Consider the following 21,768-nt stretch of genomic DNA (forward strand, 5'->3'; position numbering starts at 1 on the left):
TCCCAATGCCTGAGTCCTTACAGAATCTATACTTGGTTATGGCCTCCTGAGTCCTTTTATTTGGAAAGGTAATTGCTGGATCCTTCTAGCCCAGAGGTGATCGATGAGGCACCCAGCCAGGATGTGAGCAGCCTTGTAGAAGAAAATTAGGGCCTCTGACCCATTCTGGCACTGGTTGAGACCTTCTCTAACCCAAAAGGCTGAAGAGGAGGATTTCCAGTTCATCTAGGTTTGCACCAGATTCTGAATTGAGTGTTTCAAGTCAGCCCAGCCCAGCCCCAGGACTCCCCTCCTTTTCTCCTCACTCTTTGGACTACATGCTGTTTGTTTCACAATTAGACAGTCTGCTAAGTGATGCAGGAAGTAGGGAAGGCAGATACAGCTCAGGAAAGCAGATAACCAAGTGAAGCCTCTGGATGCTTCTGGGGCCTGGGCAGGGTCAAAGATAAGCGGAAATACCAGGCTTATCGCTAAGCCTGAGCTCTTCCAGAGAAGGGCCAGCCAGCCAGCCCACCTCATTCCCAGGCTTCCACATAGTTGAGCAACATCCATCTCCAGGCAAAGTAAACACGACTTGGCTACTGTGGCCACAGGATGGGAACTCTGTGCCCTGTCCCAGCACTGTGCAGGCCCAGCACCAGAGGCCAGCATCGGGCATCACATTACACCCAGATATTTGCGGTAAGGTGGCACCAAGCCATTATGCTTTGAAGTTAGAGCCTGAGGAATAATTGGTAAGGTCGTAGGACCAAAGGAGACAATGACAATTGTTCCTGAGGTCTCTGCCCTCTTGGACAAAGAAATGCAGTCAACAGAAGCTTAGATTGATAGGTACAGTCTGTGGCTAGCCATCTTGTGCCTTCCTCGCTACTAGCAGGGTGTAAAGGACAGGCAATGTCAGCGGTCAACTAACCCTCAAGTGTGCATTGGGCTGTGTGACTTTCTGAGACTGCTTTTCCTTTGCTTTCCTTTCTCCACTAAGCTTAGCTGCACAGAGAACATGCATGTATCTTCTAAGCATGTGCCATGTCATGGTGGGTATGAAGGGCACAGGTGGGTGTAGGGCAGACTGATTGGAAACTGAGGAACTAGCCTCTCTGCCTGTACAGCCGCTGCTTCGTTCTTGGGCTGACAGCTTCAGGCAGGAGGTGGAGGGGCAGTTTTAATCTCTACAATTTAAAAATATTAGCTGTGGGCTGGCACTGTACAGGTGTTGGGCTGACGTTCATGGTCACCACATTGTGTCACAAGCCTCCTGTGAGGGAGAAAAACGACACTGGCACACAGGTGAAGTGGTCTCCAGCCATGCAGCTGTCCCTGCGGCTTTGGTGAGGCGCATTCTCTGGGCATCTGCTTCTTTCGCTTGGAAAAAAAAAATCTCTTAATTTTTGAATTGATTAGAATTAGGACCCTTCTCTGCCATATGCACTATTGTTATAAATGTACAAAAAAAATAGGGGTGCCCTGTGTTCTGCTTCTCAGATGTGTGCCTTGAGTTCCCAGTAACAGACCTCTTTTCCCACAGATGACTTCGGAACTTTCAGTGATTCTTTTATTTGCCCGAGTCTGTTTGTTGTTAGCTCCATCCCTGGACTTCCTCTTAGATAAATAGGTGAGACTTACCCAGGCTTTCAAGCTGGTCCTAAACGTGTACATTGCTGCTTTTGCATAATACAGCATTTACTTCATTAGGGCTATAAATATTCATCGCTAAATCAATGACTGTACTTTAATATCATTCTTTCTTGTAAGACTGTCTTCCTGGAGGGTTTCTATTTCTGTTTGCTCCTTGTTTGCCGAGCCTACCACCGTCAGGCTAACCGCTGAGGGCTTCCCATGTGTCAATCACTGATAAGCCTTGTAAGGTTCAGCATTCTTCTGTAACATTCTGCCAACTACATGAAATACACATATTTTTTCTTATTACAGAACACAAAAGAAGTGCAGAAGTTCAGCAACCCTTGGCCACAGTTCTAGCTAATAATTGGGAGAAAGGCAGGAGTTAAATCTAGTTGGTCTGATTGTTGGCCCCAAGCTCTTAACATTTCTCACTTATCTCTAGGACTGGGAGTGTAGCTCAAAGGCAGAAAGATTGCCTAGCATGTGCAAATCACTCCCCCAACCCCCTAACAACAAAACAAAGAACTATGTGTGTGGGGGAGGGTAGGGATGGGCCTCTGGATTTTGAGACGTTCTAATGTAGTTCTGGGTGGCTTCAAGCTTGATCTGTTCATATTCCTGCCTCTACTCCCAAGTGCCAGGATTGCCGGCATGCACCACCACCCCTAGCTACCTATTTCACTCCCTTAGAGTCCTCCTTTGGGGGAATTCTTCATTCCCCTGTTTCAACTTTGTGCCTGTGTTTAAACTGTTATTTTCCCTGCTTTGCCTGGATTTCATCTTTAAAGCAGCCTCCGTAGGGAGGGTGCAATGAGGAAAGGAAACCAAAGCATGCACATTTCTACATCTTTGCACGCTACAAAACCCTCCAGCAAGGGTGCAATGTAATCAAAATTCTGAGGGGCGATGCTTCTCAATCTAGAATTCTCCATCCAGCCCACCTGTCTTCTGGTACCCAGCTGTCGGGATGAGGAGTCTGATGTCAAGCTTCGGTCGTTTGTTGTGTGATTTTGTTTTCCAATTTCCCTAAGCTTTTATTTGTGTTTTAATTAAAAATTATTTGTCTTATTTTAAAGTGTGTGTGTGTGTGTGTGTGTGTTAGGCATGTAAATAGGCATGCTGGTGTCCACGGAGACCAGAGGTGTCAAACCCTTTGAGCTGGAGTTACAGGCTGTTGGGAGCTCCTGGGTGCTGGTCCTCTGGAAAGGTAGTACAGGCTCCTACCATAGATCAGAGGGTCAGCTCTGCCATAGATTTGCATGAGGACTGAACTATTTGTCTGACAAGTTCTTGAAACTCCAGTTTATTAGATGAGACACTAGCTGGACACATAGCCTCGTGTGTTTTTGTTTATTCTCTTAAAATAATTTTTTTTTATGTGTAGGGGTGTTTTTGCCTGTAGTCTGTGCGCCACATGTGTGCTTGTTGCCAAAGGATGCCAGAAGAGGGAGTCAGATCTCCTGGAGGAGGGGTTGCAGGTGGTTGTGAAGTGCTATGGGAGTGCTAAAATCAAACAGGACCTCTGGAAGAGTAGACAGTGCTCTTAACCACTGAGCCCTCTTTTTGCTTCTTGTACATATGTCTTCATTTTACTTATTTATTTTATTTAAAATTTTAGGTTACATTTGTCTGTTTATTGTTTGGTTAATTCGTATGGGTATGTGTGCTCATGTGTGTCTGCACTCAAATGCCATGGCACACATGTGAAGGTCAGAAGACAACTTGTGGGAGTTAGTTCTTCCACCAGAAGGGCTCTGGGAGATCAAACTCAGGCTGCCAAGCTTGGCAGCAAGTGTCTCTACCCACTGACCTATGTCTTTATTTTTAGTTTCACAGTCTGAGGGAATATCTTTAAATTTTTAAAGATTTATGTTATTTTATGTATATAAGTGTTTTGCCTGCATGTATGTGTGGACCATAGATATATACATGCCTTTTATCCATAGATAGAAGAACAGGGCATCGGATCCCCTGAAACCATTAAAGATGGTTTGAGTCTGTGGGTGCTGGGAATCAAAATCAAGTCCTCTGAAAGAGCAGCAAGTGCTCTTAACAGCTGAGCCATCTCTCCAGCCTTGGGATAGTATCTTAATTTTATTTTGTAATCCATATTTTTGTATTTTTAAGATTTAGTGTTCATATTTTTTATTTTCACCGTCATTTGCACTCTGTTCTTTCTATAAGCCCTCTTCTAATTGCCAGAACAGACAGCCTTTCACACATTTTTGTGACAGTCATCTTGAATTATTCTATTTCTCATATTCTTTGTTTCCTCCTTGATTATATTTTTTCTTCATTAATCTCCTATTTTTACTGGGAGGCTTTCTCGGAATACCTCATGATCATTTTTTTGCCTCTCTGTGTTTCTGAATATGGTAGTAAACGCTGAGTGAGTGGATGAGGCTTACAGACTGCTTGGTTGTTGAAGATCATCCTGGGGGGTGTCTCTAAGGGGCCTTCTCTGTTCTGGTCCACAGAACTCTTGTGCTGAGATCAGTGACTTTCCCTAGAAGCAGACTCATTGTCAAGAGGGTACAGTTTTCTGGCCATGCCTTCTCTGGGCAGAGATGTGGGGGAGAATGAACCAAGAATGAATCCATGGGTGCTGCCATTTACCCATCAGTGTCTCAGGGATTGGGCTTCTCTGGGATTGTGTAGAGAAAGGTTCCCTTTGTTGCAGGTTAGGCAGAAGTTCTCTCTTTCTTATTTGTTTATTTTTTAGTTACTTCTCTTCAACAGCTTTCCATCTTCCAAAACTTCATTGATAACCCTTACTTACCAATGACTCACTTTCCATCCCCTGTCTTTCTTTTCCTATCACTTCTTTTCCTATCAGGTTTCTGGAGGGCAAGTGTCAGGGCATTTCACAGCCAGCAGGGAGACAATTTGCACAAAGTGAAGAATGAAACCATCTTTGTAGGCACCAGGTCAAAACTTCCAAACTTCCAGAGTCTGACCTTGTGGTTTATTCTTCTTACACATTTAAGTGTAGTAAACTTGGGGGAAAGGTTTCCATGTGACAATTATCACAACAGGGCTTTAAGCAGAGCTACAGAGACACTCCCTAACAAAGTAGCAAAGCTCCTGTGACCTTCACAATAAGAATGAGTTCTATTGACTGATAGGGCTGGGGCAAGGGCTAAGGAGGAAGGATTTGTAATATGCATAAGGATGGGTTTATTCACTGAGAGGCAAGGCTCAGGATTAGGATGTGTTCCATGCTCCCTCTCTAAGGGTGTCAGAACCTACTTCTGGGACCTGTCAGTTTCATGCACTGTGTTCCTTTCAAAGGTTCTGAGAAAGCCAACTGCTGCTCCTTCCAAAGAGGTCTCCCCATGGTCAGCTCACCCAGAGCTTGATATATTGTTATAGGAGTAGATTTGAGTTGGAGGACAGCCACAGGGACTTCCAAATTCTCATGCCTCTCAACAGTTATCATGGATAGTTACATGGAGAGAAGGCTGTAGGAAAGATATAGACAAACTGGGAACTGTACTGGTCCCAGACCAATGCCAGGCCCCAAATAACGAAGAGGTGGTCTTCCCTTGAGTGTGCCTCTTTGGTTGAATAAGTTCCAGCTGGGAAAGAGCATCCAATCTTCTAAGGCTACAACCTCTGATATGTGCACCTCTGGGCTCCTCCTCCACTCTATTCCCTAGTCTTCCTGATGCAACAAGCCAAGGCATGTTGGCCTCTCTGAGGATGCCAAGCAAACTGAAGGTGCCATTCTGCAGTCAGCTCACTTCATGGGGCTTTGGAATAGTTGTTCTTGCAGTGCTCTTGGAGACACACATGCTGTATACTCACTTATAAGTGGATATTAGACATATAATATAGGGGAGCTGCCCTAAAATCTTGCTGTTTCAGGGAGCTGTAGGGCAAATCTTTTTGCAATTTCAGTAGCCATCTTTAGAGACAGATAGTATCTGAGGCATTGCTTGTCTCCTTTGTGTTCTTTTGGACTCTCAGTATTTTTTCAGGGCTTTCTAAACCCTGGGCTTGATGGTTCCTCTTGGGGTAAGAGGGTTCAACATGGGTGATCATGAAGCAGCCAATGGTTTGTGTTGAACCTGCAGAGATCAGGGGGCTGTCTCTGTATTCTAGTGGAAACTTCATTCCATAAAAGCTTTGTTCAGCAACTGAGACAGATCTGTTTGGCTGAGGGTTCGACTTCCAGAAACTTCTCGCGGTAGCCTTTTCCCAAAGTTTGAGCCCTGAAATTCTGGCTCCCCAGGAAGAAGCAGGGGTTAATTGATGGGGAAAGAGTACTCTCCTGGCCAGATGTGGGTGACTTCTGTGGCAGGTCCTGTCCAAGAGAGGCTGGAGCATCATTCCTCCCAAATTTCTTTTTGCAAGGATACTTTATTTTTCTTTGTTGTTTGTGGGTTTTGTTCCTTTGCTTTGTTTCTTCTTCTTTTTTGTTTCATTGAGAAAGGGTGTCACTTGAACCTTCCTGTCTTAGCTCTTAAGTACTGGGAATGTAGGCATGTGCGTTATTTTGCTTGTCTTATGTGTCTTTTAAAGAAATTTTATTGTTATTGTTTTGAAGCAAGGTGTCATGCACCTCAGGCCACGTCAAAATTAATATGTAGCTAAGAATAACCTTAAACTTCAGATCCTCCTGCCTCCAGCTCCTAAGTGCTGAGATTACAGATGCAAACTATTGTTATCAGACTCAGGGTTAAAAACCAGTGTCACACTGAGCCAGTTTTGGCCACCCCTTTGTTAAGGTGATTAAAGACACCTTTAATTAATTAATAAGATTAATTAGGAAAAGAAAAAAAAAGATTTATTTAACATGGCTGCATTGGAAAGAAGGTTGTCTTAGTTAGGGTTCCTATTGCTGTCGTGAACTGCTGTCACCAAAAAGTGAGTTGGGGAGGAAAGGGTTTATTTGGCTCACACCTCCATATCGAAGTTCATCACTAAAGGAAGTTAAGACAGGAACCCAGACAGGACAGAACCTGGGGTCCGGAGCTGATACAGAGGCCGTGGAAGAGTGCTGCTTACCAGCTTACTCACCATGGTTTTGTCAGCCTGCCTTCTTACAGAACCCAAGACCAACAGCCCAGGGATGGCTCTACCACAATGGACTGGTCACTAATTGTGAAAATGCCTCACAGTTGGATCCCATTGAGTCATTTCCTCAACTGAGGCTTCTTCCTCTCTGATGACTCTAGCTTCCATCAAGTTGACACAAAACCAGCCAGTTAAAAGGACAAAGGAATCCTGTGAGCCTTATCCAAGTCTATCTTCTGGGTCTTGACATAAAACTCTAGTTTAAGTAGAGGCCGGAGTTACGAATATATAAGCAGTCCTGGTCAAGTGGTCTTCCTCATCACTTACCTGCAAATTTCTTTCTGGGAGGAAAGTTTCCCTCAGGCTGGCCTAGTCTGTAGACTTTTTCTTCCCCCTGCAAGCGGTTTCTAGGGAATATTCTAATTTCTCAGAGCTCCTTGTTTCAGAACTGAGGGACACAAAGGATCTTTAGAACGTCATCATCTCCATCAAGCCAGTTACATTCCTGCTTTCTATTTTAACATCTTGAGGTGGAACATGTCTATATCCAAGACAAATATAACCAGAATGCAAGTAGAAACCAAGGTTAGAACACATTCAGTCTATCATGTAGCCATGCATAAGCACCATTTCCTATTTCTCATGCTTGGCTTTTAGTTTCTTTTGGCAGAGCTGGCAGCAGAAGTAACTCCATCCTTTTGCTTTGAGACAGGGTATAATCATAAAGCCTAGACTTTATGATTCAAACTTAGGATCTGTAGTGGGAGGTCGTGGTGTTTTGGGTGGAGGTTTTTCCTTTCACCGTAGATCCAGAATAAAGACTAATGAGACTCATTAAATATATAAATACCTAGGCCATATAGCAGGCTCTTCTCTGACTATCTCATAACTTAAAATAACTCATTATATTAATTTGCATTCTGCCACATGGCTGGTTACCTGAGCTCAGGCACCATGCATTCACTTTCCTCACATCACATCTTATTGGCTGAATCTCCTGTGCCTGGCTCTATCACAGAATCCTTTCTGCCTGCCGATGTCCCACCTATTTCCTGCCTCAGCCATAGGCCATAGGTTGTTTTGTTTTGTTTTTTTTTTTTTTTAATTGACAGGTGTTGCATCCATACACTATACAAGGGATTCCTTCTACAGTGATCCTTCCATTTTAGCTTCCCAAGCATTGAGGTTATGGGCAAGTGCTGCTATGCCTAGGATGACTGCATTTCAGTCCTCCCAGCTTTCTCCCATTGTCTCTGAAAATTGCTCTCTGGAGACATTGCTTGATTAACCATCTGATTTTTTTTTCTGTACTGTCTCATGTTGATGGGACATTTGTCCAAGTTGGTCTGATTTGATCTCACATTGTGTGTGTGCCAGATGTCAAAAGTTTAAGTGCCACAAACCCTTTATGGCCAATTTTAAGCAACTGAGAGGTAGAAACGGAATGGTGCTTAGGTGAGCTGTACCTAGAGTTCATTCTGCGGGCATTGTGAATGCTGTCCTAGTGTCTCAAAATGCCATCCCCGTTCCTTTGTCAGAAGTTACACTTCTGTATTAAAGGACAACAATTAACCACGAGACTTTCCAGAAACACAACCATGAGGAACAACAGTTTTGCAAAAGGTTTCCATACAATCGTTCTAAAGCTTAGCGACAGGGCCAGAGAGGCAACTCAGTGCTGAAGAGTGCATACTGTTCTTGTAGAGGATCTGAGGTCAAGTCAGTGGCTCACAACCAACTAGAACTCAGATCCAGTGAGTCTGACAGCTCTGGCCCCACCAGCACATGGATTCATGTGTACATATCTCCCTTCCTACAGATCTTATGTTAGAAAAAAAAAGTTTTACAAGAACACAGTGATCAGGAGCAAATGCTTTTGCAGAATGTAAACAGACAGCAGCTGTGAAACTTACAGAAAGAACCAAAAAGAGTAAAACTAACTTGAAAGTTAAGTACTGTTTATAGATTTACAAGTGTTCTTTACCTTTCTAATCATCAGGAGGTACAGCGTGGTAGGGGACAATGTTAGGGCCTGTGTACTTGCCTTGCTGAGGAAAATATTCTTAATACAGTCAGGAATTGTCTTAGTTAGGGTTTCTATTGCTGCCATGAGACACCCAGACCAAAAAGGAAGTTGAGGAGGAAAGGGTTTATTTGGCTTACACTTCTGGATCACAGTTCATCATTGAAGGAGTTCAGGGCAGGAGCAGGAGGGCAGGAACCTGGAGGCAGGAGCTGATGCAGAGGCCATGGAAGAGTGCTGCTTACTGGCTTGCTCCTCCTCATGGCTTCCTCCACCTGCTTTCTTATAGACCTAGAACCACCAGCCCAGAGATAGTACCACCCACAGAGGGCTGGGCCCTCCCCTACTGACCATTAATTTAAAAGACACCTTACAGCCAAATCTTATGGAGTCATTTTCCCAGTTGAGGTTCTCACCATTTAGATGGCTCTAATTTGTGTCAAGTTGACATAAAAGTATCCAGCACAGGAATCACAAAACCTGGAAAAGCTAGCAGTCAATAACGCTTCTATTTTACAGAATATCATCTTTGTAAAGTGTTTCCTTAAGGCTTGTATTGTAGACTGCTTATAGAATAAATATAGAAAAGAGCCAAAACGATGAGTACCATTGCATAGAACCTTGCAGAACTCTCTTTAAATATATGAAACCAGCATCTCCTATGAAAGTAAGATTTCAAACTTTCTCTCAGCAGCGCAATGGGGCTGCATCACTGGCTAAAATTTTAGACCTCTTAAAGAGTTTGGAAGAGGGTTAGTTGTTACAGATAGATCATGTATAAGTGCATCTCATATACAATAACCTAGACTTATTTTGTCAGGGCAAACAGATATACAGCACTGTTTCAAACAGCAAGGTTGTCCAAGTGGAAGATTTTCCTCAGATGCTATTAAGTTGACTAAGAGGTCAGCATTACACATGTATTATGAAACCTTTTCCCCCGGGGGTTGGTAGGATCTCCCTAGGCTCACCATTATCCATTTTAAGCAGGTACCAGTCGATTTCAGGTGTCAGGAGGGAACTACAGGAACTAAAGAAAAACATTAGGAAGGTACAGGACAGACTGCATCAGTTAGTCCCTTACAAGAGCAAACTTCGGTACAGCCTGTGGGTGGGAGGCCTCTTCTTACCTAGCCTCCCTAGGCTGCAGCCCCATGTTCTGCCGTTCTCATCCGGGTGCTGCCATGGGGCTGCCGGGCATTTCTGCACGCTTAGTTTAGCCTGGCTCAAAGCCAGGGGGAAGCAGGACCGCACTCTGACCTGGCGTGCCCACTGCTTGGGTCGACTGTGGCTGCAGATGCTGTTGCCGTTGTTTCCCCTTCAGCCACATCGGACACGAGTCTGGACTGTGGTAAGGTAATTTCCTCACCACAGTAAGGAAAGCAGCCCTCGTCTGAAACAAACATTTTTTTAAAACAAACATCAAATCTTTTAGGTTAAATAGAAAATGTTATTAAGAACAGAACAACAGGGGCTGGAGAGAGGGCTCAGAGGGTAAGAACACTCGCTGTTCTTCCAAAGGTCCTGAGTTCAATTCCCAGCAAACACATGGTGGCTCACAACCATCTAAGCGATCCACAGCTGCAGACTGCCTTGTGCTAGTCCCAGGTTTTCAACAAACAATAAACATCTGTACAAAGGACCAAATTATTTTAAAATAATGACCCACATTTTAGGAGGAAAGAAAAAGGACAGTCCACTTTCTCTGCATCCTCTTCCAGTCAATGGATGACTAGAAAGGAAAACAAAATTTAAATATATTTTGGGCATCAACAAATGCTCACTTTGAATCCTTGAAAGATTGAACTACACCTAATTTCTAAATCAGAAGTACTTTTAAGACCTTTACAAACATCAAAGTGTTAAAAATAGTATTTTTCTGTAACAATAACTAGATAAACTTAATTGAGAAAAAAACTTCTATTTAGTTAGGCATAATGAAAACTTGAAAAATTGACTTGTTAACTCTGTTGAAATTGCTTAAGTTACACTTAGGAGACGAGAACTCAAGACACAAACACAGAAACTCCCCCACACCAGTCAAAAGGGGAAAATGTTGTCTATCGGGGAAGAGTGATCAAACAGTAGATAATGGGAAACAAAGGGAAAGCATTTACAGACATTGGCCTTGGCTCTACTCTCCCTAGGATGCTTTGAACCCATTTGAACAGCAACTGGACAGTGCATTCAATGTCTACTTCTGGAGGATATATCTTTTAAAAGAGACTGGGCAAAGAAGAGGAAGAAATAGCAGCTGCTTCTCAGGCCTGTCCATTGTTCTGTTTAAAAAGAAAAATGGATGCATTTAAATTAAACTGCAGATTCTTAAGACATGATACAGGGTGCAATGTGAGGGAGACACAATGATTTTCAAGGAATGTTTTTCTTCTTTAAAAACAGTCTCTTTGACAGCCAGGGAGACACAGTGAAGCCCTGTCTCAAGTACCCTACCCCAGTCTCTTCTATTAAGTCCTCTTATAGTTCCTTGTCATACTTACTTTTCAGTTGCTGTACTAAATCACCATGGCCAAGGCAATTTACAGAAGGAAGGTTTATTTTATTGCTATACAATTTTATTTATTATTTTATGATGGTCCTGGATCCAGAGGGTCGAGAGTCCATCACCATTGCAGTGGGGGAAGCGTGGCATCAGGCATGGAGGCAGGACCAACTGGGAGCCTGCATTTTGAACTGCAGGAAACAGATTGAACTGGAAATGAAAGGAGTCCATTGAAACCTCTAAGCCCACCCCCAGTGGCATCCTTCCTCTAGCAAGGCCACACCTCCCAAGCCTCCCCATGCGTGGACCCCGACTGCAGGCCAAGCATTGAAATGCCCGAGACTTATATCTCATTCAGACCTCCATCTGGTAAGTAGAGTCAGAGCAGAAGAGAGAAGACAACATTATAATTTTCAATGTACAATATAGTTTTTTCCTGTTTTGAGACATGTGGGCCTGGAGCTGGCTGAGGCCATGCATGATTCTGAAGTCATGTTCCTTCAGCTTCCACCTGAAAGTTGGGTCCCTCCACTATCTCCTTGTGGGCAGTGCTGGGACCAAACTCAGAACTTCTGGGAGGCTAAGCAGATCGTCTACCCACTGAGATGCACCCTAACGAAGTTGTGGGGGTTTTTGTTGTTGTTGTTTTGTTATGTTTGAGACAAGGTTTTTCTGTGTAGCCATGGCTGTCCCGGAACTTGCTCTGCAGACCAGGCTGGCCTCCAATTCACAGAGACCTGCCTGCTTCTGCCCCCCAGTGCTGGAATGAAGGGCATGTGCCACCACTCCCTATTGCTGCACCGAGGTTACTAACAGAAAAGTTTCAATACAGGAAGGAAATAAAATTATATCAACAAAAAACAAATAGAAGAAATATTTACATGAAGACAGAGAAGGGGGTGCTAATTCTCTGTACTACAATGAAGGGATGAAGTTTCCTTTATTAAAAATAGAGAAGAAAAGCAAGCTTCTAAATGGATTTAATGTTAAAATTGTCCTATATGCGGGATATATGTATATCTATACACACAGAAGCTTCGTTTATCTTTTTTTAAATAACAAACTATTTTTTATTGTGAATGAGTGTTCTGGCTTCACGCAAGTCTGTGTACCATATGCATGCTTGGTGCATACAGAGGCCAGAAGAAGGCATTGAATCCCCTTAAACTGGAGTCGCAGACCGTTGTAGGCCTCCATATGAGTGCTGGGATTTAACTCAGGTCCTCTGGAAGAACAGCCAATGTTCTTAATCACCAAGCCATCTCTCTAGCCCCGTGAACAAAATTTCTAGTAACATTTTCATCATGTCAGAGTTACATAGTATTACATGTATCATGAGAACATTCTGTCTACAATATGAGCATTGAATTTAATAGTTCAATGAATGGAGACTAAGCCTAATATATTTTTGTGAATTACACTTTTTTTTTTTTCCTTTCAAGACAGGATTTCTCTGTGTAGCCTTGGCTGTCCTGGAATTCACTCTCTAGATCAGTCTGGCCTTGAACTTAGAGGTCCACCTGCCTCTGCTTCCCAAGTGCTGTGATTAAAGGCGTGCCACAACCACCTGGCCGAATTATACTGGTTTTATCTTTAATATCTAATAATGTATATTAACACTGAATTGTTAACTAAACAGGAAGCAGACTTTAGCAGGCTTGAAGGCCATTAAAGATGGACCTTGTCTCCCATTTCCTAGGTAACACATAGAAAATAACATATTGAAGGGAAAAGGCTGAGGTACCATGGCTTGGTGGAGGTCTAAGGAAAAGCTGCTTCCTTCACTACGGGAATAGAATCTCAGTTCTCTCTCTGGTCCTGGGTGGAGACAGAACCCTCCAGTCTGTCTTGAAGATCAGACCATTCAATGCTATTGTCCTCTTTCTCCATGTAACCTTTTAGAGATCTTCACCATCAAGTTTGTCTACTTTTCTTTAGTTCTAACTCATGATACCCACTTTACATCTCTCCTTTGGTCCAAATCTGGCCGACACTCTGGTTACTCTCTCTTTCTGAAGAGTGCCTTCCTCCACCTAGCTTATACAGCTCTTTGTTATTGAGACCTTCCCCAACTCCACATTTCGGGACTCTAACTCAGAAGGCTCTCTTTCAATCTCATCTCTTCTGTCAGCTGCCCAAATGTTTAGCCTGTCCCATTTCCCAGGTTCTCAGACTCCAACAAAAGGATCTTGAGTTTCCTTCTGAGTCTGGTTTCAGATTCTCTAAAACAAGATTTAGCACCCACAAAAAGGAAACCCAATTCCTGGATTCCTGGCAACATGTTAGATATTAAAATACATAATTCTATAATATTATTCACAGCAAATGTTACCACAATATTTCACAATTTCAGCAGTTACCACAATAGTGAAATTAAATTATATATATATATATATATCCTGTCTCAAACTTATTTTTGATTTATTTATGTGTATGAGTGTTTTGTTTGCATGTATGCATGTACTACATGTCAGCAGATGTCAGAAGAGGGTGTCAAATCCCCTGGAACTGGAGTTACAAACAATCATAAGCCACCATGTGGGTGAAGCTGCTAAGCCCTTCAGCCCCATGATACCATTCTTAGCCTTTCTGTTGGGTGCAGGATAGGGTCTTGCTAAGTTAATATGTTCCCAAGGTTTTTATCTGTTTGTCAGGATGTTAGGTCTGACACAGAGGCAGGCAAGTAGTAGCTGTTTGGTAGACTCAAGATCACCCAAGATAGGTTGTAATTCAGCCCTGAAACTGCAGCCTTCAAAACTCTGTAAAATCCTGGAGTTTAAGGCAGCTAGTCTTTGCAGCCAGCTTCCCTGGCCCCTCATGAACTGTGGCTCACAGGTCCATTGTTTCAGTGTTCTGATAGCCAGAGTGAGGGACCCATGTGCTTCTGTAGAATGGCTTGATGGTGCTCCTGGGTGCCAAATTTCCAGGTCAGTTTATCAAAATCGCTTGTGTTCAATAAAGGGGACCTGGGGGGCACCAAAGCCCCCTTCCCTTGGTGCCTCCCTGTATGTGTCAAAACTACCCTCGGAACCCATGTGCCTGTGGCGCTGGGCATTTTCCCTGTCTGGGCGGTTTCCCACAGGCGACTGGGTGAAAGCTGTCTACTGCTGTGACGTTCTCGGCACTCTGAGGTGCATGGTCACTTTTGTGCCCCACACCAGTTGCAACCTGAGTGTCCACCTCAGGTGCTGATGCTTCTGTGAAGAGTCTGGTTCAAACTCCGTAGTTTTGAGGACAAAGTGCTTGAAAACCATAGGGACACAGGCCTCATTGTTCTCGATGGTACTATAGAGCTGGAAACAAAGACATTGGCTGTCTGCTTCATGCATCGCCATTTCTGGAGCCAGGTACGTGTCTCCAGAGGGTTTTTCTTCTTAAGGAACGTGACCTGTGGGGTTGCCCTTGGTGAGCAGCCCGGCTTGTTGGTTCTCAGATCTATTTTTAGGTATAGGAAGGGTCCCATGTGCACGCTTGGTAGGGCAGGACCTGTAGACTTTCCCCACAGGCACTCCAAAGCCACATTTCATGTATCATCCAAGCAAGGAACAACAGCAAAAAGTTTGCTTTTAGTTTGCAGAAACATTAAATCTTTCATGATGGTAAGAGGCAGAATGGCCTCATGGTTTACCCAGCCGTGGTCTTGCCTTTTGTAGTGAGTTAAATGTATGCAGGCTTGTGGGATATCAGGTCCTCACTTAGTGTCTGGAATTCTGAAAACCCCCATGCATAGTCCGCTGAAGATATACTCTCTTAGGAAGTTTTTTTTTTTTTGGTAACAATAAACCATAAAGAAATATATTTTAAGACAATTTGCTAGTATACATGTAATTTTATCATTTTTTTTTTCAATGCAGTTTATTCAGGAACATTGAACTATCCTCGGACCCCGGGGAAAGCCAGCCCACAGCTTAAATAGCCTCTGGGTAGCCAACCCAGGCGTGCCACGGGGGCAATGCAGATAGGTCCACATACATGGAAGCAAGCCAGATCCTCGGCCTTAGCCAAATGTGGAGTTGTTCGTGACAGAGAGCACTCACCATCGGGAAGGTGGAAGGCGGAAACCAGCTCCATCTTTAAGGCATAGCATTCCGCAGCTCTCTACAGTTCCCCCTTTTTGTTTTAGACGCATCAGGCAAGAGTAGAGGTCTGATCTCTGATATTAGAAATAAATTGGGACTTTGTACAGATGTTCATTTAGGTGTCATCCACCCAAAGAGCATCAGACCCGTCCGATACCTTTTTCTCAGAGGCGGGACCTGGGGCATCAACCCGCATGCAATCAGACATGCTCTTCTCTGGGTCCAAAGCGGCTGACCCTGAGTGCAGTGCTTAGCATTTTTAAAAACCAAAGTGAATTTGTATGTTAATGAGGACATGCTTTTCTGTATTTTTATTTTATTTAAAAACAGGATTCCTTTGTGTAGCCCTGGCTCTCCTGGAACTCACTCAGCAGACCAGGGTGGCCTTTACTCAAACTCACTGAGCTCTGCCTGCCTCTACCTCCCAAGTTCTAGGATTAAAGGTGTGCTCCACCATTGCCAGTTATTTTTATTTTTAATGAAATTAAAATTATATTATTTTCCCCTTCCCTCTTTCTCCAACCAACTCCTCCCACGAGCCCCTACTCCCTCTCAAATTTGTGTCTTTTTTCTTTATTATTATTATATGTATAAAAACACATAAATCTATAAGTACAACCTACTGAGTTTATTTAGCGTTCCTTGTATGTATATGATTTCAGGGCTGACCACTTGGTATTGGATAACCAATTATCAGCCTAATTCTGCTGCTCTCGGCTTTTCTTAGTTGCCTGTAATTCTTTGTGTAGGAATAGGGTCCCGTGGATTCCCCCTTCCTCGTTTGCATGCTAAAAGACATTTTTCTTCCAACCTTTAGTTAGCCTCAGCTGTATGAACCCCAGCATTCTCTGGGAAGGCTCTTAAAATATCTGCCGTCAGCAGCCTCTCAAAGAGGAATGTTAATTGTTACCATGATGTCAAAGAGGCCCCAGCAGAAGGGCCTGGGCCAAACTCAGCCTGTCAGTCTCTGGCAGTGGCTGAGTGGAAGAGAGGCAAGGCAGAAGCACAGAGAACCTGGCCCTCTCAGTTCCCCCAAAAGGCCCCAGAAGCAGGGCAGGCTGGCACTGTGTGGCAAGGGTCTTACCATCTGAGGACAATGGCCTTCCAGATCTCACCAACTAAGTGAGAAGCAGGCCGGTGGTGTGTGTCCTTGTCTTTGCCCTTACCAAACCGGAATTGGGATGTCAGGCGTTTCAGAGGAGGATCCTGAGGGTCTGGACTCCCTGGGCCTGCCAGCGTCGGGCAGAGCCTGCTTAGCCACCATGGACAAAAAACTTAACGTGCTGAGTGAGAAGGTAGACAGACTCTTGCATTTCCAAGAAGACGTCACAGAAAAGCTGCAGTGTGTGTGCCGAGGCGTGGGCCACCTGGAACAAGGTCTGCAGAGGCTGGAGGCCTCCCGGGAGTTGGGCCTGGCAGGGCCTGGCAGCACTCCCCCAGCCACCGCGCAGGCCTCGTGGCCTGAGGTCCTGGAGATGCTGAGGGCTGTGCGGCAGGAGGGTGCCCAGCACGGTGCCAGGCTCGAAGCCCTCTTCAAGATGGTGGTGGCTGTGGACAGGGCTATTGCTCTGGTAGGGACGGCATTCCAGAACTCAAAGGTGGATGATTTCGTCATGCAAGGGAAGGTGCCCTGGAGAAAAGGCAGCCTGGCTGATGGCCCTGAGGAGGTTGGTTCTGGATTCCCTGTCTTGGCTAGAGGGGGTTCAGGGGACCTTGGTGGGGAACCTGGCCAGGAAGTGATTCTTGGGGGATTTGGGGACATTGTTTCCTCCTCATATATTCTGTGTCCTGTTGATGGGGAAATGAAAGATGGAAACTTAGAGACATATAGTCCAGTGATTCCTGTTCTTTCCAAGAAAGGATGAGGTACTGGTCCAGTCAAAATGTAGGTCCTTGGGCAACTCCAGGCAAGCTAGACGTGAGGGACAGACCAGTGGTGAGGAAGAGGAAGGTATTGAGCTTAACATCCCTGGGACTTCTCTCTTGCCCCTTTCTGTCCCTTTACAGGGAATAAGAGACAATTTACCCCACAGCCCTTACTCAACGAACTGACCCTCACTGTCCCCAACACTGCTTTGTCCTGGAGTGGACAAAGTATGTGGCTGCCTGTGGGGGAATGAGTTGTTGACAGTGACTCACTGGGGACAGCAAGCAGAAGCCAGACGCCAAGGTGAAAGGCGGCATCTCTGGAAGTAGCTGTTCCCCAGGATTGTAGAGTCACACCTGCTGGCCAATAGAAGCCTGCCCACTATGTGTGTGTGTGTGTGCGTGTGTGGAGCAGAGCCCTGTTTGAGAACAAATGAAGGTCAGCCGCTTAGCCACACCAAATAGCCTGGAATCACCATTTAACAATCTATGATTATCACCGCCAGCAGCAGGGAAAGGACTGGGGTCTAATGAGTCTTGTGCTTGAAGGGGATGCCTTCCGCCATGTCCCAGGCTACCAGGCTGCCCCTCTTCTTCCCGTCCAAAGTTCCTCCCTTCTGGAGCACACCACTCCCTCAGACCCCTGATCCCTGCTTTGCAGCCCTGGAAATGCTGGCCTGCAGAGAAAACGGGACACAGACACATGCAGTGGCTCTGCTCATTGATAACCAACCTGGACTTTGTGAAAGAAGAAAAATCTAATTATACTCTAGAAAATAACCTTAAAAAGAAAATTAAACTAATCATGTCTTTAATTTGGTAGTTAAACATAGTAAAAGAAAACCCCATATGATGCAGGAGCCCCTAGGTTTAGTCAATACCAAAATGAGAGACAAACTAGTATGACAAGCATCATCTCTCTGCTCCTTCACTGGGTCCCCAGGGGGATCAGTTTCCAGATTCCTGAGCTGTCCGGGTACAGGTTTTATAACTAAAAGCACATAGTTTGGATAAAGCCTGACCAGCCACGAACACATGCTTGTGGGAGAGTCAGGAGCTCAGGGCCAGCCTTTAAACAAGGCTATATGAGGCCTTGTTTAAAAAAAATAAATTCAGCCAAGTGGCGGTGCTGGCCTTTAATCCCAGCACTCAGGAGGCAGAGGCAGAGGCAGGTGGATCTCTGTAAGTTTGAGGCCAGCCTAGTCTACAGAGCAAGTCTTAGGACAGTCAGGGTTACATGAAGAAACTCTGTCTTAAAAAACCAAGTATGTATTAAGTCATTCCAGGGGCTGTGAGTGGAGGTTCACTGTGCCTTCAGGAAAGAGCTTTCTCCTTAGTTTTCCTGAGTGTGGGAAATGAATTCCAAGCCTTTGGGGGGAATAGTTTTTGCTACAAGATAATACCTATTTACACAGAAACTGTAGTATACAATGCTTAATGTACAGATAATTTGAAATTTACAGGAAGACCTTCTAGGCTGGAGGCAAATACCACTTTTCCTGTGTCGTCCTGGATATTGTGGGGTGAATGTCCTTGAAGGTGTGTGTGTGTGTGTTTTTTAATGTTTTTGAAGTTTATCACATGAAGTATTAAAAATGCACGTAAGATCTCATCCTCATTCATCGACTGAAAAGAAGAAGGAAGAGAATCAAAATGTTGGCTAGTGTGTTTTTAGAGGGTTAGTGTTCACCAAGTTGGAATGCGTGGTCTTGCTCAAAGGGGGCACTTATCCAGCATGCACGAGGCCCACGTCTCAACCCAGCACTACAACAAACAACAAGTCGACAGGGGCTATTTCAGCAGCACAATCATATCGCCATTATTATAGCCCCAAAGCAAACAATTTTGCTATTATTTAGTATATGTTAGTATTCAAGCATCCCTGAATGTCTTAAACCTCTTAAAATTCTTACAGTTTTCTAATAAAATCAGACTCAAATGAAGCAATTGGTGATATGTCTTATACAAATAATTCTTGTTTTGAATTCATAAAAATCCCGAGAGATGACGAATGGCATATAGCGAAGCTTTGACGTCTTTACTAAGGCATGGAACATCTTTTCAAGCCTTTTGCATTTTCAGTGAACTGCCTGTTCACAAACTTTCTTTAACTTTCCTATTTTGTTTTCCACCCCTTCCTGATTTATTTATAAGAGCTATTTGTAGATCAATGGGATTAAATGATGCCTGCATTGTCGATATATAGCCACTGCAGAACAGGGGAGGTGTTGGCGTACTTTAAAAAAAACAAAAACTCTTATTTACATTTCTTATCTTTTTCTCCCTATCTTCACCCCAGTCCCTTCCATCACCCCAACACCAGCTAGGAGAGAGAAAGGATTAGTAGGAGAGGGGATGCAGTTCTCTTAGCTGCTTCCTGCTGGTTAGAACGGTCAGGTTCCTTGGAGGCAATCCAAGGATTCTCATTTCAGGAGATCTCCGTTTTCTTGTCTCACAACAGCAACCAGGAGCAGCAAGGGGGAAGCAGGAGCAGCATGGTTCTTTCTCTTCCTCCACACTCTCTGGGCTCTGGCATTTATTTTCTCTCCAGAGTCCTCAGATTTAAACTACATGCAGCTGGAAAAGAGCTCCTCTCAGAGCCCCATGAAGCAAATACCCTGCTGCTTTGGACCATCTGAATCAGTCCCACATCCCACACCTGGGACCAAAACAAAACCATGTCTATATCCATAACAGGGAGATCATGGAACTGTCTTTCTGTTCTTGCAACACTACTTGTCTGCATTGTCCACTGGATCTCCCTCTGATCGTTGTGCTTAATCCATTGTCTGCTGGTTTGGGGCCTGTCTTCCCATTAGATTGCCAGTTGTTAACTGGATCATGACAGAAAGCTTAACTACTTGTCAAAGATGAGCTTGCAGTTCAGAGACCTCTGCAAACTGAGGCTTAGCCATGGGTCTTTAACAAATTCTCATTGCCAAAATCAGGATTCCAGAAACTTCTGGAGACCGTCCATTTGTTTTGTATCAGAGCAGGGGTGGAGTAATTATATGTAGACCTTACCTACATCCTAACATTGTTAAATTTGGAAATTCTGCCAGGCATGGCTTGGTCAAGGTGGTAATAATGGGGATTAAACTCAGGGTCTCACGTATACAGGGCAGGCCTCCTGCCATTGAACTTCAGCCCCAGCCCACTACCCACTACCTGCTCCATCTTCTAAAGTGCTCACTGAACTTTGTGTGGTTGTAATAAGGATTTAGATTATCATTAGAAGCCAGCTGCAGACAGCTTCAGGTTCGATTGTGGGTGGGCCTAACACAGTCAGGCTGTTCAGGACTTTAGCCCTCATGAGCAGGCAGATGCAGGAGCCTTCCTATACTGAAGAAAATGAAGGAAAGGACAGTTTGAGCCAACAAGGTCTGCCTCAGGATGGTCTGATGAGGAGGGCTGTGGCAGTGCCTCTCCAGCTTTCTAAACAGGAGTGGCAGGATGGATCCTGCAGAGGAAAAGAAGGGGTATGCCCACTGCACAGGTCTGGGCCACACTGATGACACACGGATCATAATAACAGCTAGTCTATATATTTTTACGTGCTGGGGGCTGGGCTGTGTTCTACACGCATTGTGCCATTACTGTCGAAAGAGCAGAACTGGGCTGGCATGATGGCTCAGTGCGTAAAGATTGCTGCCAAACCTCTTGAACTGAGTTTAATTCCCTAGGACCAACATGACAGAAAGAGAGCACTGACTCCCACAAGTTATCTTCAGACCTCCACATGTGCACTGAAAGGAAGATAGAAAGAGAAGGAAGGAAGGAAGGAAGGAAGGAAGGAAGGAAGGAAGGAAGGAAGGAGGAAAGGAAGGAAGGAAGGAAGAAAGGACGATAAGATGGAGTAAAACTTAGTGTCCTTGGGCTCACAAGATGGGTAAAGACGCTGGTCGCCAAGTCTGATAACTTGAGTTTGATCTTGGACCCATTCGGTAGAAGGAGAGAACCAATTCTGAAAGTTGTGTGATCTCCAAGGATGGGACTCATGCTCTGGGACCACAAAGGGGTGAGAAGGGAACAGACTGAGAGGTGACCACAGCACAGGAAAAACACGCAGGAGGATTTGGGAGAGAGGAGGATTTGGGGGACTCCCCTGGAGGATGAAGAAAGGACTTGGGTTTGGAATAGAAAAATAAACCCTATTTCCTGTCAACTCAGGTCAACTATTCATGCTGCTATAGTTCAGGTTGAGACTGGATTCTGAAGTCAAATCATGTTTGGGGGATGGGGCACCACTGTCCGTGGTCAACCTCAGCCTAGGGGCTGGGTTGTGGACCCTACATCACCCTTTCCAGTGTAGTAGTACGGCACGAACCTGGCCTCTCAAAGCAAATTTGCTGTTTTAAAATTCTGCCTTCAGCCCTTGTCCAACTCCTCAGCTGCTCATTTTCTCTCTGTAAGTCAGAAATTATCCCATTAGTAAATATTATCTGCCTCAAAGAGTGGACAGGAAGGTTAGGGAACCAGCCTGGGAAATGTTTTGAGATGTGTGTCTAGCGCACGAAATCTACTCAACATCTATAGCTGTTTTGAAACAGAGTCAAGGGTCCAGCTGTGCAAGGATGCTGAGCACTGGTCCAGGGTGGCCATCAGCTCTTCTTTAAACCTAAACGTTCTGCTAGAGACCAGGGCTTGCTATACATGTTCAA

At 44.5% G+C, this 21,768-nt stretch overlaps 1 protein-coding gene across 3 annotated transcripts in view; it reads left to right on the top strand.

Annotated features, from left to right (window-relative positions):
- Positions 1-502: 502 nt before the first annotated feature.
- Positions 503-21,768, top strand: part of Mylk3 (myosin light chain kinase 3) — a 57,365-nt gene continuing 36,099 nt past the window's right edge. Inside the window, exon 1 of one of the 3 annotated variants that reach the window (XM_060392302.1) lies at positions 503-681. In XM_060392302.1, the coding sequence (XP_060248285.1) occupies positions 595-681 (87 nt within the window). In that variant the 5' untranslated portion in view covers positions 503-594. Of the gene's footprint in view, positions 682-15,923; positions 16,909-21,768 lie in introns of those variants that run through there. The other 2 variants (XM_060392301.1, XM_021644695.2) reach the window with 2 other exon arrangements.

Source organism: Meriones unguiculatus, chromosome 10 (assembly GCF_030254825.1).
Source record: "Meriones unguiculatus strain TT.TT164.6M chromosome 10, Bangor_MerUng_6.1, whole genome shotgun sequence".
NCBI classification, from domain to species: Eukaryota; Metazoa; Chordata; class Mammalia; order Rodentia; family Muridae; genus Meriones; species Meriones unguiculatus.